Consider the following 19,648-nt stretch of genomic DNA (forward strand, 5'->3'; position numbering starts at 1 on the left):
AAGAGGGGAGGGGGAAACAGACATACACAGGTGAGTTCAGTGCTGAACCAGGAGTCCTCCCAGACCAATAGGCTAACAACCAGACCACACTGCTTTTTAGGATTATTATCTCTATTAAACAAAGAATGAAGGTACAGAGCGATAAAGTGATTTGCCCAAGGTGAGTCACACAAGAAGTCAGTGGCAGAAGCTCTCCTGAATTATGATCCAATATCTGAACCACATGATCATTCTTACTCTCAACATCCAGCACTGTTCCTTCTGTAAAACAAAATTTAGCAAATAGATTTTTTTTCCCTACTTTTTTGCCCTTTATTTACAATCTTAAACTAAGTGACCTTCTAGGCAGTCTGGAAATATTTAACTTTTAGTCTCAGACTTGCTAAGTACAAAGTTTAAATTCACTTAGTGAAAGTTGCACCCAATTCAGATGGCTTGTGCAAGGCCCCAAGCTCCACTTCTGAGCCTAACTCAGAGCCTGAGCGGGGTTATGTGATGTGTAGGGGTTTACATGAGATGAATCTACAAACCTCCATACAACTACAAACCCCCTAGCTGAACACTTAGGTCATGATCCTGCATTTCACTGTGCATGGGGACAGCAGGTCAGTGGCACACCCGTGAACAGTGAATTGCAGGACCAGGGCCTTACAATATTTAATCAGCAGCAGTGGTGAGCAAAGTTTTGCAACCTAAGGGTGATGGGTCTTTATTGGGGTACCTGCATTCTGCTGCTGCTGCCTCCTCCTTGCCCCACCGAGAGGGCACCGACCGCCTGCAGCAGCACCTTCTGCCCTGGAACCACAACCCTAATCCCAGACCAGTGCAGAAGGGAGGCTCAGGGGTAGAGGGAGAAGGGGAGGAGTGTGCCAGACAGTAAGCCTGCCCTACACTCACCCAGCAGCAATAGTTCCTGTCCCATGGGCTAGCTCTCCACTCTAGCCATTGTTACTTGGCACACAGGGTCACAGCGCCACTCAGGTTGGCCTGGCTGCCCCTCTGTCATGATGGAGTGGCGGCCAAGCCAAATTTGAGTGAGTGGCATTGTGCACGGGGCTACAGTGCCATGTGATCCCTTGTGCCATGCTGAAATGCCTTGAGCAGGGAGTCACACCCAGCCCTGTGTGACAGGAGCCCCTGTTGTCAGGTGACAAGACATCACATATACACCTAAAGGTCACGGGAAGGGGGGTATCATTGTCTTGTTCCCTCTATTACCTCCACCACTGAGGAGCATCCAAGGAGTACAACAAGCAGAAGCCAAAATGGCTTTTATTCACCAGCGAGAAACAAGGTAAGACACTGCACTGCAGTCATGGGTTGTGACTACGCCTTGTGCCGACGTACCCGACCCATTGCTGATCTAGCTAGACTCAGGTACCGGGGAGCAGTGGAGCTTCACTGGAATCCTGGATAATTACTCAGGTGGCTGAAGCCTGAGCTGCTGCAGCTTTCCTGCTACCAGTACAAGAGCTACAATCGCACCCAGCGACTGCAGTGCAAACATACCCATAATGCTAATGGATGTACCCTCTTGGAAAGGTAGGGTGCTTTAGCCCAACCGCCATATGCTCAAATGAAGAGAGGAAAAGAGGTTAGCCAGGTACAATGGTTAACCTTCCCTCCCTTGGCTCCAGTTATGGGATAAGGAAAGGCAGCAACTGGCCTACAGCCAACACAGGAAGTGAAGGTACATCCTACTTCTAATTAACTGTCTTTTCTTAGGAGGAGTGTTAGGGAGACAGAACTAGCAGAAAGGCTTATGTGGCTGGCGATTTATTCTTAGGGTATTTTACTTCCTGATGCTTATTCAGAAAATTAAAAAAAAACAAATAAAACTGTGACTAGCTTGTGGGGAAGATTTTGAGACCTCTGGGACATTGTCAAGAGGAGTTCTTAAATAAAAAACAACACTGGAAAAGGATGTTTTTCAGCTTTTGAAACCCACAAGACTCAAAAGCTCATTCTGGTATGATTCTTGGATCACCTCCAGAAACAGAATACTAACCCCTTCATAACCTTACAAACAGGAAAGCTGCTCTTTCTTTAGTGTATCTGAGTGCTTTTCATTCATTTTTGATCAACAGTTCTTGAGAACCCAATCCTGAATTTACTTTTTTGCACGAATATAATTTTGAATGGAATAATAAAGCAAGCAAACTTATAGTCTCTCACATTTTTTCCTGTTAAAACACAAACAAAAAAAAAGCAACTGCTCAACTTGCACTGCCTGAAATGAAATATAAATTTACTTTCTGGCCCTCAAGAAAGAAGCAAGCAAAGAACACAGAAAATTGTTAGACCTGAAGAAGAGCTCTGTGTAAGCTCGAAAGCTTCCCTCTATCACCAACAGAAGTTGGTCCAATAAAAGATATTGCCTTGTCACCCGCCTTGTCACTACTGACATGAATACGACAAAAAGCCCAGTTCTCAATTACACAAGTGCCCCTTCTTTGCCACTCTGGCATTGTAAAGGAGCCTTTAAAGTGGGTAGAAATGGCACCCCGACAGTACAATTGGACAAAAATTCCATTTTCCAGAGAGACAAGGTGGGTGAGGTAAAATCTTTTATTAGACCAGCTTCTGTTGGTGAGAGAGACAAGCTTGTGAGCATACACAGAGCTCTTCTTCTGGGAAGCTTTCCAATCAGCTCTTTTTAGAATCCCATCATTACTGTAGTCAGTGGGACTACACACATACAAAGATATGCACATGCATAAATGCTTTGCTGGACTCGGGCCAAAATTTTCAGCACCTTGCAGAATCAGGCCTCTTATTAAGAAATTATCCATATTGCAGTAAAACAGGGTGTATTTCATCAAACCAGTCAGACTAATTAGAAAATGGAAGCTCTAAGAGGAGTCAGTAATATGTGAGCAAATGTTTATTGCCTAGTGACTAAACAAGTGATTCATTTTTACAAGTGTTTTAAGTGATATATTTTTATAATATCCTTTCACTCACTGAAATAGCTCACTGCCTATTACTAAACAACCTTCAAGGCTTATTCTCTGAGCATTTTTCAGGTTAAATCTAGTACCTAGAACTATGAAAACTATCAGAAGACTTTGTGTTGCTCACAGCCAGAAGTGTCTGTATCCAACACTCCTTTTTGTCTTGCTTTTTCTTCCCTTTAAAAAAAAAAAAAAAGCCCCTACTCTGTTTCTTTTAAGATACAATAAAAGTTCCTAGTATTTACTTTAATTATATTCTGAACGTTAGAAGTAGGAAAGCAAATCTACATTCCTTTCGTTATTCACGTCATTTATAAAGCCCCTTTATCCTCCACACAGGTTATTCCTGAATAGAGGGAATGGAAGCTCGGTACAATCTGATTCAGAGATGATCATGTCGTCTTATGTGATTGAAAGCACCTCATACAATGTGGGCAATACCATGCTCTAAATAAATAAATAAATGGTTTATTCGGCATGCTGTGCGTCAGTGTAGGAATTGACATTATAGGGAAGGGGTTAGAGGTTCCTCCCAACAAACCCACAAATTTAGGAGGATTCACTCCAGGCAAGAGGCAACTGTGCAGTTGTCTCAACCACTGTCTCCCAACCTCCCTAGGTCCCTGACCCTCTTGACAGCATAACTTCTATAGGGATCCCCTAACTATCAGCTATCTCCAGGATCCCACCTGAGGAAAGGGGGAATCTGCACAGGAGGAGGAGTCTTCATTAAATTGCAATCCTTTGTCTTATGGGCTGAGAGAATCTGCGAGTGCACAGCCAACCAGCACAGCCAGAACCCCTCAAATCTAGCTTTTTATTTTCATTATCTGAGGGAAAAGTTGCCAACAGTCTTGATGCTAGGAAATACTCTTCCTATGGGTTCTCACATTATGATTCACGTCAGCTTTCTGCAATTCTCCTGCAGGCTCTCTTGAGGCATAGTTATGATTATTTTAGCATTTTTGATGTAAATTTGTCAAAGACGGCAGCTCTCTGACTACACATGGTGCTGTGTGTAACAGATGGCATAACCCTAAAACAAGTTATTAAACCTGTTTTCCCAGAGAATTTTCAGTAATCAAATCAACTTTCCATGTGTTGATGTTACAATGAATACAAATACACAGTATGGGCGTTTCTACTCCCACTGAAGCGAATGGGAGCTTCGCTATTGACTTGAAAGGGGACAGAATTGGACCCAAGACTTAAAGTCAATTAAAGAGCAGGGCACATTAAAGATATCAGGAATGACCTATAAATCATGTCCCACTTTCATTCGGTGTCCAGATTTAAAGGTACATTGTCACCTTGCATCACATGTGAAATGATCACTATGCATTTCATATGTGGACTAAGGGAAGAATAAGACCCTTAGGCTTTTTCAGCCTTTGTGTGCCACAAGTCCATATAGGAGGACTCAGTCTCTGATTTTGATGGTTTCCATTACAGATTTCCTCATAAAAGTGTCCTAGATTCTTCCAAGGAGAACCCAGGTAACAGATAAATCGGTCAATGAACTCAAAATATGAAAGAGTCAGCAAGGTTTACTGATCTAAATTCACTTTACGGAACAAATCAAAAATATCCTACTGTATTTACCCAAGATTACACCTTTCCCTTCCTTCCCTTACACACACCCTGTCTCTCTTTATATATATAATAGGTAGTGCGACCCGCTCTGTTTGTTTATTTTTTAATTATATATATAAAATTAAACAAACAAACAGAGCGGGTCGCACTACCTATTATTTAGGTTACCAACCCTTCCTGTCACAATATTCTATTTTCAGGTGTTTATAACGTTGCCCATCTTTAACCATTTGTGATGAAATTGGCAGCCTGGGTGGGATCTAGCCCCAGCTGCTTGAGATAGAGATATATATATATATATTTTGAAAACCACAGCTAGTAGTTGAGTTGCCCCCAAGGATAAGGCAAAACTGTTGTTTTGAAGTGTTAATGTTCTGGTGCCCCCAAACCTTGGAGCAGGGGCTTGAAATTTGGTAGGGAGTGGGCCCTTTCATTGGGGATGTGTCTGTTGCTATTCCAGTGGGGGAAAAAACACCCACATTTGGCCAAATTACAAGCCTTTGAAAAAAATCGCAATTCACTCATGCTCAGGAGAGACTTCTTAGAAGATTCCATCCTCACTGAGCAGGGTTGAGCCTCTCACAGCTCCGAGCACTGAGCAGACTGCATGCACCATCCCCACAGAGCAACTGAGCATGCTCCCTCCAAGTTCAGTTACTTGCATAGCGTGGACCTACTCTGGGGACAAATCAGGTCTATGTAGTGAAGGAGACTGTTGTGTTTAGGACTCCTGCCTCATTTGTTGCAGAAGACGGAAGGTGTTTAGTGAATGAGATGAGGATTGCAGGAAGAGAAAGGGCAGTCTTATGAGTAAGGCAGCTGAATGCCACCCGGGTGCAGAACTGGATTCTACCCCTGCCTCTGCCATAGAGTTCCAATGTAATGCTAAGCAAGGCACTTAAACCAAACTTTCCACAGATGGTCACTAATTGTGTGTTCCTCAGTTTCTGGATGCCTGATTTGAGACCCTGGGGTTTGATGTGCAGAGAGCTGAACACTCTCAGCTCCAACTGAAATCAACAGGAGCTGTGCTTTGAACATGTAAAGTGCTAAGTACTCTGAAGAATCAGGTCCTACATGTCTCAGACTGGTCACCCGAAATCAGCAGATACTTTTGACCTTAATCTTTGTGGCTCAGCTCCCTATCTGTAACACGGGATGACAGCACTCCCACATCTCACAGGTTTCTGAATCACTTACATGCTAATGTTATAAGCACCACAGAAAAGCCCACGAGGAAATTCATGACTCTGTTGTAAGAGCAGAATTAGAGTGGTGTGCAGTAAATAATTCATTGAACAATGAGGAGAAAAAATATTGAACAGTTGCTCATTAAGTGAGCACTGAGGTTATAGTATTTTATATACCACCAGACTTACTACCACTGACCACCTGCTCGCCTCACCTAGCACAATGGGGCCTCAATATATTGATCATGGCCTATGGCATGACAGTAGCACGTCTATTATAAATAAGATAATCATAATACCAGGGTTGTCATTAAAAATGCAATAAATTATCCACAGTTAGCACCGTGTGGTATCTGCACTACCACATGAAATATTCCTTTACTTCAGTGGTTCTCAACTGTGGTCCACTGTTTGTTCAGGGAAAGCCCCTGGCGCGCCGGGCCAGTTTGTTTACCTGCCGCGTCCGCAGGTTCAGGCCAATGGGAGCTGCTGGAAGTGGCGCAGGCCGAGGGATGTGCTGGCCGCCCTTCCCGCAGGCCCCATTCGCCTGGAGCGGTGAACCGCTGCCAGTGGGAGCCACGATCGGCCGAACCTGCGGACGCGGCAGGTAAAACAAATCAGACCGGCGTGCCAGGGGCTTTCCCTGAACAAACAGTGGACCACAGTTGGGAACCACTGCTTTTACTTAGATACCTCAGCATCAAACCACCCGCCCCACAGGAAAACTTGTAGCAAGGAACTGTAATGGAGGCTGACTTTGTGAGCTAACTCTCATAGGCTTCCCTCCCAGATCATTCTGTCAGACATAAGATGCAGAACTGGTGGGAGCTGCCCATGCCTTGGCCCAACCACTTTTTGGCCTGCCACAGCCCAGACCAGCTCAGAGATGGCAATACAGTGGCATCAGTGTCAAGAAGGGGGCAGGGTAGGATGTTGCAAGGGGAGAGCCCTGCCTGCATGCTGTACTGAGAGCCAACAGGCTGGAGCAGGCAGCCAGGTCAGCCCCACAGGACTGGAGCTGCTGTGGATGAGAGTGGGGCAGGATCAACAACTTTAAATGGTGCACCGTCGCCCCTGGTTTCAGGGGATAGGTGTAGATTACGGAAGTTCTTCCTTGCCACTGTGTGGAAGACACCATGGGGGCAGTCCCCAAACCCATTCTACAGTCAGGTTCACCAACCTGAGGCCCCACACCTCCTCAGCCACAATGGGTCTCTGGCATGCCCCACGCCAGATCCCTCACACCAGGGCTCCATTGGAGCAGCACTGCCAGGGCTTCCTAAGAAATGCCTCGGGACAAGCCTTAAATGGAGACTCTGCCGTCAGAGAGGAGCTGTGGAAAAATATTACAGTCACAAACTATATAACACTTCCACTCATAGCTCCCAGGGGCCAGAGGGGAAAAATATACATCCCTCTAGCCCACCCCGGCCTCCCTATTCCCTAACCCTCCCCCATGTGGATACCCTGAACCTGCCTTTTACGGGGTCCAGTAGAAGGGAGTAACACTGCCGCAGAGGTGGTTACCTCTCCTTTTGTGTCAGACACTATTCTCCTCTCCATCCTGCACTGATCTTAGAGGTGATCAGTCTACCAATTATTTTCGATTTTCATATACCTATGGAAACTGCTGAGATTATTTATTGCTCCAATATAGTGTAAGGAGGGGGCTTAAAATGTATGGGATGCTCAATGATTCTGTTCTTTATCAAGGAGCTATTTCATGAGTTTTGGTAATACTGGTAATATTGGAAATACTGGTAATATTTTTAGAAATACTGTACCATTAAGTAAACATTTACATAGCTTAACCTTTGTTTGACTCAAAACATCCACATCACGTCCCCATTAACTTTTCACATATTCCAATTAGAACTGAAATAAAAGTCACTGGTATTGCCATTAACCTGAACTGCAGCTATTTGTCCCAATAAGTAACATGTAAGCCACAGAGGATTGAATTAAATAGAAATCGACCGGCTAGCATAAGCAAACTGCATCCATACAACACAGCCGTTATGCCAGTATTTTTTTAAAAACAACATTCCTTTTCACAAGAATTTTTAGAATGGCTCCGCTGGCTGCCTTTTTGACCTCAAAAACTATGCTTAAACGCATAAACATCAAACCACCTATGTTTCTAAGGTTATTGCAATACACAGAATATATACTTTTGTTGTTTTCAGACTTTATCCACTGGATTACTATAAAATCACATTGTAACAGGAAATGATCATTTGCTGTTATCTTCCCCTACTCTACCCACAAAAATTTTTCTGTAGTTTAACCTACCGGTATAATATTAGCTATTACTCTGAAGGAGAATATCATGTTGCAACAAAAAACAAAACAGCTGGCAATGAATTTTTGTAGGAAGACAAAGTTCAAAAGAAACAAACACCAATTACTTATGACACACACACACACACACCCCTATTTTGCGACTCATTTAACCCCTTGGTGACAAGGGATCCTGATTGTTGGAAATATATGTGTGTTATATAAACACCGCTCACTAGCGTTTCAGGGAATGGAAACATTTTTTCAGATAACTATTCATATGTTTCAATTCAATGCCTAATAGAAGATCCTTTATATAACTACAACTTACAAGATCATGTAACATAATAGTGTTCCCTGAAGGACATACTACTTTTCACTATATAGCCAGCAGGTTTAAAACAAACAAAAGGAAGTACTTCATCACACAATGCACAGTCAATCTGTGGAACTCATTGCCAGGGGATGGTGTGAAGGCCAAAACTATAACTGGGTTCAAAAAAGAATTAGATAACTTCATGGAGGATAGGTGCATCAATGGCTAACAGCCAGTATGGTCAGGGATGCAAACTCATGCTCTGGGTGGCCCTAGCCTCTGAAAATGGGAGTAGCAACAGGGGATGGATCACTCGATAATTGTCTTGCTCCATTCATTACCTGTGAAGCATCTGGCATTGTATGACTGTTCTTATGTTCACCGATTTACCTTTCTCTAATTTATTTTTTAGTTCAGTCTCAAAACACTGTACAAACACTGAATTAAACAGACCTCACAGACCCTATCAGGCAAGAATTATACCCACTTTATAGCCAGGGAAACGGAGGCACAAATACATTAAGGGAAAGATTTTCAAAGACACAAATGGGAGTTAGGTGTTTGACTCCCACTGACAGTAAACAGAAGCTGGGCACCTAATTGCCCTTTGGAAATCCCTCTCCAAGTGACTTGTCAAGGTCACATAATAAATCATTGGAGGAGCTGTGAAGAAAACCCAGATCTGCTGACGCTCTCCTCTGTTCTAAGCACTAGGGTTTGCTTCCTCACAAAAAAGAGGTTTCTAAGCACACCCAGATAACGTCAATAATCCTCCAAGGACACATTTTATATAGAATTTACAGAAACTGGGGTTTTTTAAAGCCAGATGATAAGTCCACCATTCTCCCTTCCAATTTAGATGTAAAATAGAGCATTTCTTAATCAGAGTAGTAATGTCAAGTTAACAACCCTCTTACTGAGTCTCAGCAACTGTTGTATAAACATATTAACAGGCAATGTTTCCACATTAGTCTACTCTATGTGATACTGCCTGCTCATTTCCTGATAGCAGGGTTTCCTCCATTTGCCTTTTCATATCAAGGACAATCAGCCCTTTACCAAAATGTTTGCCTTTAAAAACATACTTTTCGCAAGAAAGTACTGCAAGCTAATTCACAGCAGAAGTAGCATTGCTCTCAAGCCTTTCCTTATTTTTAAAGGCCTAAATGATCATTTAGTCTGTTTTTACCTCTGGAAGATGTGGGAGGATCTTTTTGTCGCAGTTATGTCATCAATTCTCAGAATGCCTGCACAAGCACTTTTACAAGAAGTTAAAAGAAAGAATTTTTACCTGTCATTCTTTTCAATTTCTTAGCAGAAAACGATCAGAAAGTCTACCACTACTTTAAGTTCAGTTTTAGGGCCAAATTCTGCACGGATTTCTCCGAGTCCTCTTAGAAACCATGCCATTTGTCTTAGATAAATTTATTTAGCTATCTAAAAAGTTATCTCAGTGTTTGCAGTAGTCAGCAACTGATATAAATAAGAGTATTTCTATGGTAAATACAGGAAAATATGAGGGAAGATTGCAACTACTGAGTTTATCTATCATCTGAGGTAAAATTGGCAAATTCCTAAGAAAGCCAGCTCAAGTAAACAGGATGGAATGGGTATAAACGAAGAGAGTTTTGGACAATATTTCTATGCCAACACTGTTATAAAAATTAATGGCCTAAAACCTGGCTATCCTCTCAGGCTCCCAGGGCAGTCTGTCTATAACATAAGGAAAGGAAGATTTACAGGGCAATTTAGTTGGTGTTGGTCCTGCTTTGAACAGGGGATTGGACTAGATGACCTCCTGAGGTCTCTTCCAACCCTAATCTTCTATGATTCTATGAATTCCAAAAAATGAATGGATACTGAACTGCAGAAGTGTATAGAGCTTCAATAGCTGGCAGCCACAGAGCCAGAATATCAGATGAACAGCACATCTCCAGCACTCTCAATTCTCAGTCATTTCAATGGAAATCACAGGAGATCCATACCACAGGCCCTCATTTCGTAAAACCTTCTGCAGCCTCCTCACCTTGTTTCTAGAACAATCTCACCAGATTTCCCTTCCCCATTCAGGGAACTAATACTGCACACAAATACCCAGAGAAAAACACAGTTCATTAACCAGAATTTCCTGTCTGATTTACCCCTTTCACTGACAGTTCTCCACTCTTACTTATCATCCATTTACATTCCAGTGATGACAATGGAATGCAAGGATCCACTGGAAACATTCAGCAGCAAATCAAACTGTTAATTAATTTTAAACATATAATGAATTTCGTATTGTAAAATTAGCATATGATCATTCTGTCTTGTTGCCCATACTAACTGTTGTCCACCTACCACACGCATTATTCACCTGCCAATGGCACCTGGCAAGTAAGTCTGCTCACAGATTTGTACTGAGTAATATTAGTTTGATCAGACCTCGTCCACCCATGCCTGTTAGGTCTGTGCTGATGTATGCACAGCAGCAGTGGACAATCTTTTACTCTGCAGCAGCAGACCCAGACAGTGTCAATGCTGTTGCAGGGAGCCAGCAGGAGCCAACAGTCAGTGCAAAGTGCTCTGTAATTGTATCCAGTGGCGTATTAACGCCTAGGCCAACAAGGCCTAGGCCTAGGGTGGCAAATTTGCAGGGGCAGCAAATTTATAATAGCAGCCAGAGGCTGCTTCCCCCGGTGCCAGATTGTGGCCTCTGCCCCTGGCCCCACCCCAACTCCACCCCTTCCCCGCCCCCTCCCTGTCCCTATTCGTCCCCTTCCCCAAATCCCCGCCCCGGCCCCGCCTCCTCTCCTGAGCGCGCCGCGTTCGCCCCCTTTCCCCCTCCTTCAAGAAGCTGTTTCGCGCTGGCAGGGAGCGGGGAGAAGGAGGACCCGGTGGCGCGCTCAGGGGAGGAGGTGGAGCGGAGGTGAGCTGGGGCGGGGAGCTGCTGGGAGGGGGCGGCAATTATTTCTGGGCCTAGGAGCGGCAAAATCATTAATCTGCCACTGATTGTATTGTATCTTTCCTGTGAAAAGAGGGAGTGGAAGTCCCAGCCTCTGTACAGGAATATGCATAGCAAGTGGATGGGAGCTGGGTGAGTTTGAGTATGCATGTATGCCAGAGAGAGAGAGAGAGAGAGACAGACAGACAGACAGACAGACACACAATGCTTGCGGTACCATATACATACTGCATACAGTTTTTACAAGCAGGAGGACAACACTGCATGTGTTTAAACCAGTTCTGGGGAAGAAAACTAGAAGATAGGAAGAAGAAATTAGAGGGAAGAGACAGAGAAGAGAGAACAAAAACATAGTAGCAAAGAAAAGCGGGGGAGGGGGTGTAAAAGAAAAATAGGAGAGACTGAGAGGAAAACACTATTGAAGGGTAGAGAAAAGGTAATGGGGTGAGCATGCTCCCTAGCAACAAGTTTATGAAATGATGTGTACAGTTTGCTGCTAAGAGTGCAAACATTCAGAACTGTAGTTCAACAGCGATGTGAAATAACTATAATGGGAAACACAGGAGGATAATATTAAGTGATCCAGGCAGGAAAGAGGACAGTATAAGTAATGTTAAGTGGGACAGAAATCCAAATTTAATTTAAAATTAAAAATACTCCTACTTACATTATTCTTCTGGCAAATAATTTCCTGTAAAAATAAAAATGAATATTACAAACAGAACTTGAACAACGTTTAGAAGATGTGTGTGTTTAATACTGTTGGGCACCAATAAACATTTACAGAAGACCTGGGGGGGTAGATGTTAATATTTTCATTCTGTCAAATTGCTGTAAATAATAAGCATCGGCTCTGCAGAGACATTAAGTATTTAGATATTAACAGATCACCGGAACTGTGAATTTCTCTTACATTTTCTTCATCAAAGTGCACACCAGTCGTCCTTGTCCCTGCCCTAAGGATGAATGCCATGCTAATTTGTGAGACATTTATACTCAACAGGTATCATTTCTACACCGTCTGTAAGAGAGACTGTAAAACTAGCGTAAATGGTATTTTAAATATTTTTACAATATTCCCAAACTGCACTATTAGCGTGAATAACTGAGAGCCAGTTTGGCCACTTACTGCTTGAGTGGCTTGAAATTTAATTTGTACTAATATGTCTCAGGCAAGGGGTGTGTGAAAAATTCCTGGAGCAGACATGGTTTTGACACGGTAACCCACCATAGTTATATTCAGCGCTTCTTCCTGCACACCCCATTGATAGTCTGCTTGCAAAACCACTTTTGAAGCCTGATCCTGCTTCTATAGGAATTTTGGTATCCATTCCAGAGGAAGCAGAATTAGCAAATGGCCATCCAGTGTAGCAGTCTACACATGCTTCACTGCGTAGCACTGAGCTTATTCATCTCCACACTAAAAATAGAGGGGGTGTCAAACCAATGGTCTTTACATCTCAGGCCTGCACATATAAAACAACTACACAGCAGCCATGTTTAGTGTTGTAAGGATTCGCCTCAGGCAGTTATTTACAATGGGGTCTGAAGTTAGGAATGGACTACCTGCACGTATATCCCACTACTTTACAGCTGCCAACTTGTCAGTTTATCCCCACCTGCCCTATGGCAGGATTTTATTTACTGTGTTTTGTTGATACTTGTTTGAGCTGCAAGTTGCAGGTGGCTTTCCCAAAATCTGGGTAATTATTTTTAAAATGTTACTGAATTCCTACCCCCATACCCAAAATTTAAATTTAAAAAATACCAAATTTAAAAATATGGGGAAAAGGAGGGAAGAAAACCATAATTATACAAAACCATGTGCTCATACATCACCCCTCTTTTAACAGCTGACTGATGAAAATATAAGGGGGGCGCATCTCACTGCATAGGAATCCCTCGTGAGCCACATATGCACTTCCATAGGTGTTTACCAAACCAGGAACCAAAGTAGCTAGGGAATGGGGCTTTCCATTGTGAACAGGATTTCTCCTGCACACCACAGGAAACCCTGCTTTTTGTTTTTAAAAATAAATAAATAAAAAGCAGTAACAAGTCCTATCTAGCCAACTTAAGAAACATAAGGGCTTGTCTACAGAATGCATTAGTCCACACCAGAGGGATGTAAATTCAAGTGCGTCGCAGGCTAACTGACCCATGTGGACTCTGCTGGCATTCACTGAAAGCTCACTAGTGCGTATTAACACAATACTGTTTGAAACGGCGCTATATTAACACGCACTAGGGAGATTTAGTGCATTCCAGCAGGGATGACATGGGCCATTTAGTGTGCAACACACGAGTGCGCAGTAGAATTTACACCCCACTGGTGTGGGCTAATACACCATGTAGAGAAGTCCTAGCAGTACAAATAAACCTAGAGTAAATCATTAATCATTAAGTATTGTTATAAAACTTCAGTAGGTTACCCAGTAGTGGAGCTAGGTTTTGAGCAGTGGTGGAACTGCGGGGAGGGCATTGAGTCATTGGTGGTGACACCTTCATTTATACCTATTGGCTTGAAATGCACCACACATACACCTAAAGACTCCCACCACCATTAGTTGAGCCACTGAGGTTATCATTTATCAGGAGGTTTTGTAACTGCGTAGAGGCCTAAACCAGAGCCTACTGAAGTCAATGCAAAGATTCTGAGAGAGGAACCAAACCAGAACCTGATCTAAAATAGCTAAGAGATTTGTTGTACTCTTGCTAATTCCTATTAACATTACTGGGCCTGATTCAAAACCCACTGAAGTCAAGGGGAATCTTTCCATTGATTACAATGGGCTTTGGATCAGGCCCATTGAGGGGAATTTGGACACTTGTGGTCTAGTCCTATAAGCCTTATGCATGCTGAGCTCCCGCTGATTTCAATAAGAGTCCTGCACATGGAGGACTTGTGGGATCAGGCCCTTAAAACTATGAAGGGTGGAGTTTTCAAAAGTGCCTACTGGAGTTAGGTGTCCAATTCCCATGGAGAGTCAACAGCTTGGCATCTGACACCTTACAGTGCTTTTGAAATTCCCATCCTTACTGATTACTTATGCAGTACAGTGGACAATGAGGCCGTAGTAAAAGGAGTAATAAAATTGAATTCAAATAGGTATTTTGTCATTAGATTTTTATTTTGAGGGCACAGACCAATACAGTCTTGTGTTGAATAGAGAAAGAAAGAAATATGGGTAAACCACAGAAACTTACATGAAAGAGGCTGCTCCTAAGCAGAGCCTTCCTCAGCAGCGTACTCTGAAACTTGCATAGACGACAAATATTTCTCACTATCTATAAACTGAGAATTATATTTTAATTTAAACAACACTTGTAATTAAAATGAGCATTTATGAAATTTTCTGGTAGCCACAAATTTGTGAGTACATGACAGGTTATAAACACAGACTTCTCAGTGACTAAGTCATTTTCTGGGTAGTTTTAACAGTGATTTTGACAATCAGAAAAACACTATGCTCAAATAGAAAGTATAACAATAAGGTAGCTCTTATGTTTAATAATAAAGCAGGCTAGAAATTAGCTTAAAGAAGGCTGTGTTGTCCAGTGGATTAACACAAGCAGAAAGTTCAAAATGCTAGTTTTATTCACAAATCCAAGGGCATGTCTACTCTGCTCCGCAGTTCAAACAATGGTGGTGTAAACAGCAGTGTGCACCAGAATGCTGTGCTGTATCTCCCCCCATAAAGGCACTGTGGGGATAAACATCAAGGTTCCTAGTTTGTGTTAACACAGTCCTCTTTAATGAGAGCTAGGAACCTTTTAGTTCATGCCTGCAGTGTCCAGACAGGGAAGTTACAGCAGAGCACTTGGATGTGCACTTCTATTCACACTCCTGTAGTCAGACATGACCTGTGTGAGAGGGTTGGGTAGCCTTGTCCAAGTTTACAGTGGAGTTCTGCACTGGTTGGATATGAAACATTGGTGTAGTTCCAAAACTCCGGTGGCAGTGAAGATTCAATAGAGGCAGTATTATTCCAACTATATCTTCTATACATATGCAGAAGTCAACAGTGGGTAAGGAGCCAACATAAATATATATTTAAAAAAATTCTAATGTAAGATCATTTCTGCAGAAGTTTTAATCGCATGGGTGTTCAAGCAGTATTTGTAGTACAGAAGTAATGCAGTGTGTTGAAGGGAAGAATATGGTAGTTTAGCATCACTACTTTCGCCATGAAAGGAGTCAATGCAAATCATTGTATGGTTCTATTTCTAGAGAAATTACTAGCACTACCCATGGTTTCATAATGTATAATATGTAAAATGAGACCTATTGAAACTCAAGAGCAATAAGGTGTTATACATGTATTCCCAAGTACTGCAGTGATGATCCAAAGAGCTGAAAACGTGTTTTGGAGGGTGGGGCAGCAGAGTTTTCATTCTCTTTTATGTTAACTGGAGGAGCATATTTTCAGCTAAAACTTTGTTCCCCTTGTTCCTGCACACACAAATTGCATTCATGCAAAAATCCTTTTTGTTACTATTTTTTAACCTTTCCATACTTTATTATCGTAAAAAAAGAAATCTATTTCTTTGGCATACATATGAAGTGGCTCCAGTATAACACTGTGCAAATTTTGGAAGCAGACTGTAGTATTTTGAGAGGGTAGTGCTTATGAACTTACTAACAGGGGTACAGAAATTACTACAAAACACATCTGCTCTGTAACCATGATTGGGTCAACCAATATGGATTCTAAAGAGAAGAAAAAGCTACCAGTCTTGTCCAAAGAATCTTAGCAAAAATTGTAACCAATGGTATGTTTTCTTTTTGTGTGCATGTCACGCAGAGTGCGTGTAAGAGTTTCCAGAAATCGGTTTGATGGGACACTTCCTTAGGGAGAAAATGACAAGCAAAACCCTCTGAGCTCTCCAACTGCATTCCCTAGTCTTCCTTTATTCCCTCCAACCTTTTGAGCACAAGCTGAAACTACAATAATTGTTGTCCAGATCTCCCTTCCTCTTCTTTTTAGCACTGTCAAAGAGAGAGAGACTGCATGAGAGCAGCAGGAGCAGACAGAGGTGTACAAACTGACGAAACCTTGAGACTGCTAAACAATCCAACGGGCTAAGGTAGTGAGAGAAGGGGGAAGAGACTGAGTCATATGAAACTTAACTCATGAAGTAGGGCCTAACTGCAAATAACTTGACAAAAATAGAACCAAATCCTACTCCAGCCAGAAGCAAGGAAAACTGAGCCTGCATGGTAATCAAAAGTATACACCCGAGCAGAAGGCAGCCCCACTCCCCAAGTTGCTTCCCACAGCTGCCTCACATGCTTCTCTTCAGTAATTTTACTGTACTTACTTCTTTACATTCTGTGCCAAAAAATTCAAAATTCTGTGCACAATATCTTAAAATTCTGCAAATTTTATTTGTCAAATAAATGTGGAGGCTCCAGCATGGCATTGGGGAGAACAGGTCACTGGCTGCACAGAGGTGGGAGATCACTGTGCAGCTCCCACCCAGGGCACGGACACAGCGGTGAGGCTGCACCCAACCTTGACATAGCACAAGAACTAGGCCTGCCCCAAAAACACTCCAGGGCCCTGCCCCTCCATGGCAGGTGCACCAGGTGTGGGCAGGCGCACCAGGTGTGGGCAGGCAGGCTCAGCAAGGCAGGATTCAAGTGTGGAGGTGCTTAGTGGGGGGGGATCCAGGTGTAGGTTGAAAGGGTTCTGCGTGGGGCAATCTGGATGCACAGGAGCTTGTTGGGGGGTTCTGGGTGCAACAGTAATGGGACTCTGCAGCAGGATCCAGGTGAAGGTGGTTGGGGCTTAGCAGAGGGGTCTGGGTGTGAGGGGGATAGAGCTCGTCAGGGGGCTCTGGGCGGCTCAGTGGGGAGGTCCAGATGTTGGCGGAGTGGGACTCAGTGGGGTGGGGATCCAGGTGCAGCTGGTTTTGGCTTGGTAGGGTGGGGATCCAGGTGTGGATGGCTTGTTGGGGTGGGTCCTGCGTGGGAGGAGGGGGGAGGCTCAGGGGGGAGTCTGGGTATGAGGGGGTCTGGATACACGGGGCTTGGGCAGATGGAGGAGCAGCTCCCTGTACACTGCTCACTCCTCAGCATCAAGAGGAGAGATGAGAGCAGGAAGCGCGGTGGGGGTGGGGTGGAGGTTGCAGAGCTTCTTACAGCTGAAGGTGGGTCTGACATGGCCCCATAAGCCATGCAGGGGAAGAGGAAATCCCATCCTCCCCAGCCCAGCCAGAACTAGCAGCTGAGCCCAGCACAGGGTAGGAGCCACCAACTGGGTCTTCCCCAATCCTGCCCCCTGCCCCACAGTGATTTACCTCTCTGCTGGCTGCCCTGGGCACCCGAAACATACTGCTGGGGAGGGTCACATGACCGCTCTTGTGGCTTCCCTTTGCTTCCCTGTCAGAAAGTCATTTTTCTGCAGGAAAGCGAAAAACTCTGCAGGGAACATAAATTCTGTGCATGCACAGTGGTGCCGAATTCCCCCAGGAGTGTAATTTCTACAACTGGACAGGAGCAACTGTTTTCCCCCCCATCAGGACTGAGCAGAAGGATGCTCTTCCAGAGCCAGTCTCACTCTCCAACCACACCACACCCCTCCTCTCTTGCTTATGCATCAGGATACAAAGCTGGAGCATAGGGCAGCCATCAGAAACGTGCATATGGTGTAGAAATGCGTACAAGATTCACACTTATAAGTCAGCTCTGTCATGGACTGTTAAGAACTATCCACTAGCAAAACTGTCCACTAACAACAGTGTAACCCAGCATGCCCTGTTTACATAGAATGAGAGTCTGTTAGGGCTCTCAGCTCAAACACTTGGTTTTTAGCTGAAACCATACAGACTCATGACTTCAGCTCTAGAAGTTCCTCGGCTCAATCTCCAGTGCTGGCCAACAGCACTATTCTTCAACGAAAAAAACTGAAAACAGACTTCAAGGAGAGACTGCTGAATTGGAATTAATTTGCAAATTGTATACAATTAACTTAGACTTGAATAGAGACTGGGAGTGGTTGAGTCATTATACAAAGTAAAACTATTTCCCCTTGTTTATTCCTCCCCGCACTGTTCCTCAGACATTCTTGTTAACTCCTGGAAATGTGCTGGAAATGGCCCACCTTGATTATCACTTCAAAAGGTTTTCACTCCCCCCACCCCACTCTCCTGCTGGTAATAGCTCATCTTAAGTGATCACTCTCCTTACAATGTGTATGATAAACACCCATTTTTTCATGGTCTCTGTGTATATAAATCTCCTCACTGTATTTTCCACTTTATGCATCCGATGAAGTGAGCTGTAGCTCACGAAAGCTTATGCTCAAATAAATTGGTTAGTCTCTAAGGTGCCACAAGTACTCCTTTTCTTTTTACAAATAAAGTGTTAGGTTTGTTTTTGATTTAACTGGATTTCCCTCAAGCTTTTACTTATTACTTGTATGTCTTGCAAAGTTGCTACAGAAAAACACTGTGGTTGGTTTTGTTTGTTTTTGACAAAAAGTAGGAAAACAATTCCTGTATTATATGGAGCATTTTCCTCTGACATCCTCTGTTGGCATTTTTGCCTTAGAGGGTGTGACAGAATGCTGAGAATCAGCAGCTGAACTAACACTCTCCGGTCACTGTTTAACCAATCAGGTCCCCCAAGCAGGACCTGATTAAGGAGAGGAGTTCCTGATTACATATCAGATTGGGGCTGAGCAGCTAATGAGCCCATTAACAAAGAGACTGGAGAAAAGAGCACAGGAAGGAAGTGAAAGTGGGGAGAAGCAGAAGAGAGAGAAAGGCTAATAGGGCCTGACAAAAGGGAAGTTCTCTGGAAGGAGACATCTTTTCTCCCCCGACCTTTGGAGATGGGGTAGTAAAACTAGAGGACATGGTAAATACTGTGACTACACTAGTAGGTAAAAGGTGATGGAGTGAAATACTGTAAATAATGCACAGTATCTACATGAGAGACGATCTCTGAGCTGTTTGTGCAAAGCATAGAGGATGGGAGCAGTGGGTGTCCCATCACACAGAGGAAACGATTAGTCCCTGACATGAAAGAGTAACAAATAGCAAGCAATAATGTCCAGTGCTACAAGCTTCAGACGTTATATCCAACGAGACTTCACTATGTCAGTCCACCACATGATGGTTTTCCACTACAAGTCTCAATTCTAGTTAATATGACATGCACTAAGAGGTCTCCAATGACTGTGTGCATGGCCTGGAAGTTTCCCTTCTTAACAAGGGCCACTGGAAGGAACCTTCCTGTGGTCACTGGGACCAAGTCCAGAGGTAAATCTGTACTATTGTGATTTACTTTTTCATCTGGCTCAGCAGCAGGCAGATTGCCCCATCTTAGACTTTCATAGGCCTGCTTACCAATGTTTAATTTACA

General features: G+C 43.4%; 1 protein-coding gene across 6 annotated transcripts in view; it reads right to left on the minus strand.

Moving 5' to 3' along the window:
- The window catches only part of MAP3K5 (mitogen-activated protein kinase kinase kinase 5), a 155,092-nt gene that overhangs the window by 85,015 nt on the left and 50,429 nt on the right, over nt 1-19,648 (minus strand). For 4 of the 6 annotated variants that reach the window (XR_005224718.2, XM_037894853.2, XM_037894854.2 and 1 more), the window contains exons 3-4: nt 14,485-14,535; nt 11,945-11,968 (exon numbers count right to left, since the gene is read on the minus strand). Coding sequence is in view for 4 of the 6 variants with exons in the window: in XM_037894853.2 (XP_037750781.1) it covers nt 11,945-11,968; nt 14,485-14,535 (75 nt within the window). In the remaining 2 variants the exon portion in view is untranslated. Of the gene's footprint in view, nt 1-11,944; nt 11,969-14,484; nt 14,573-19,648 lie in introns of all 6 variants that reach the window. The other 2 variants (XM_037894855.2, XM_027820561.3) reach the window with 2 other exon arrangements.

The sequence above is a fragment of the Chelonia mydas genome, chromosome 3 (genome assembly GCF_015237465.2).
Source record: "Chelonia mydas isolate rCheMyd1 chromosome 3, rCheMyd1.pri.v2, whole genome shotgun sequence".
In the NCBI taxonomy this organism is placed as follows: Eukaryota; Metazoa; Chordata; order Testudines; family Cheloniidae; genus Chelonia; species Chelonia mydas.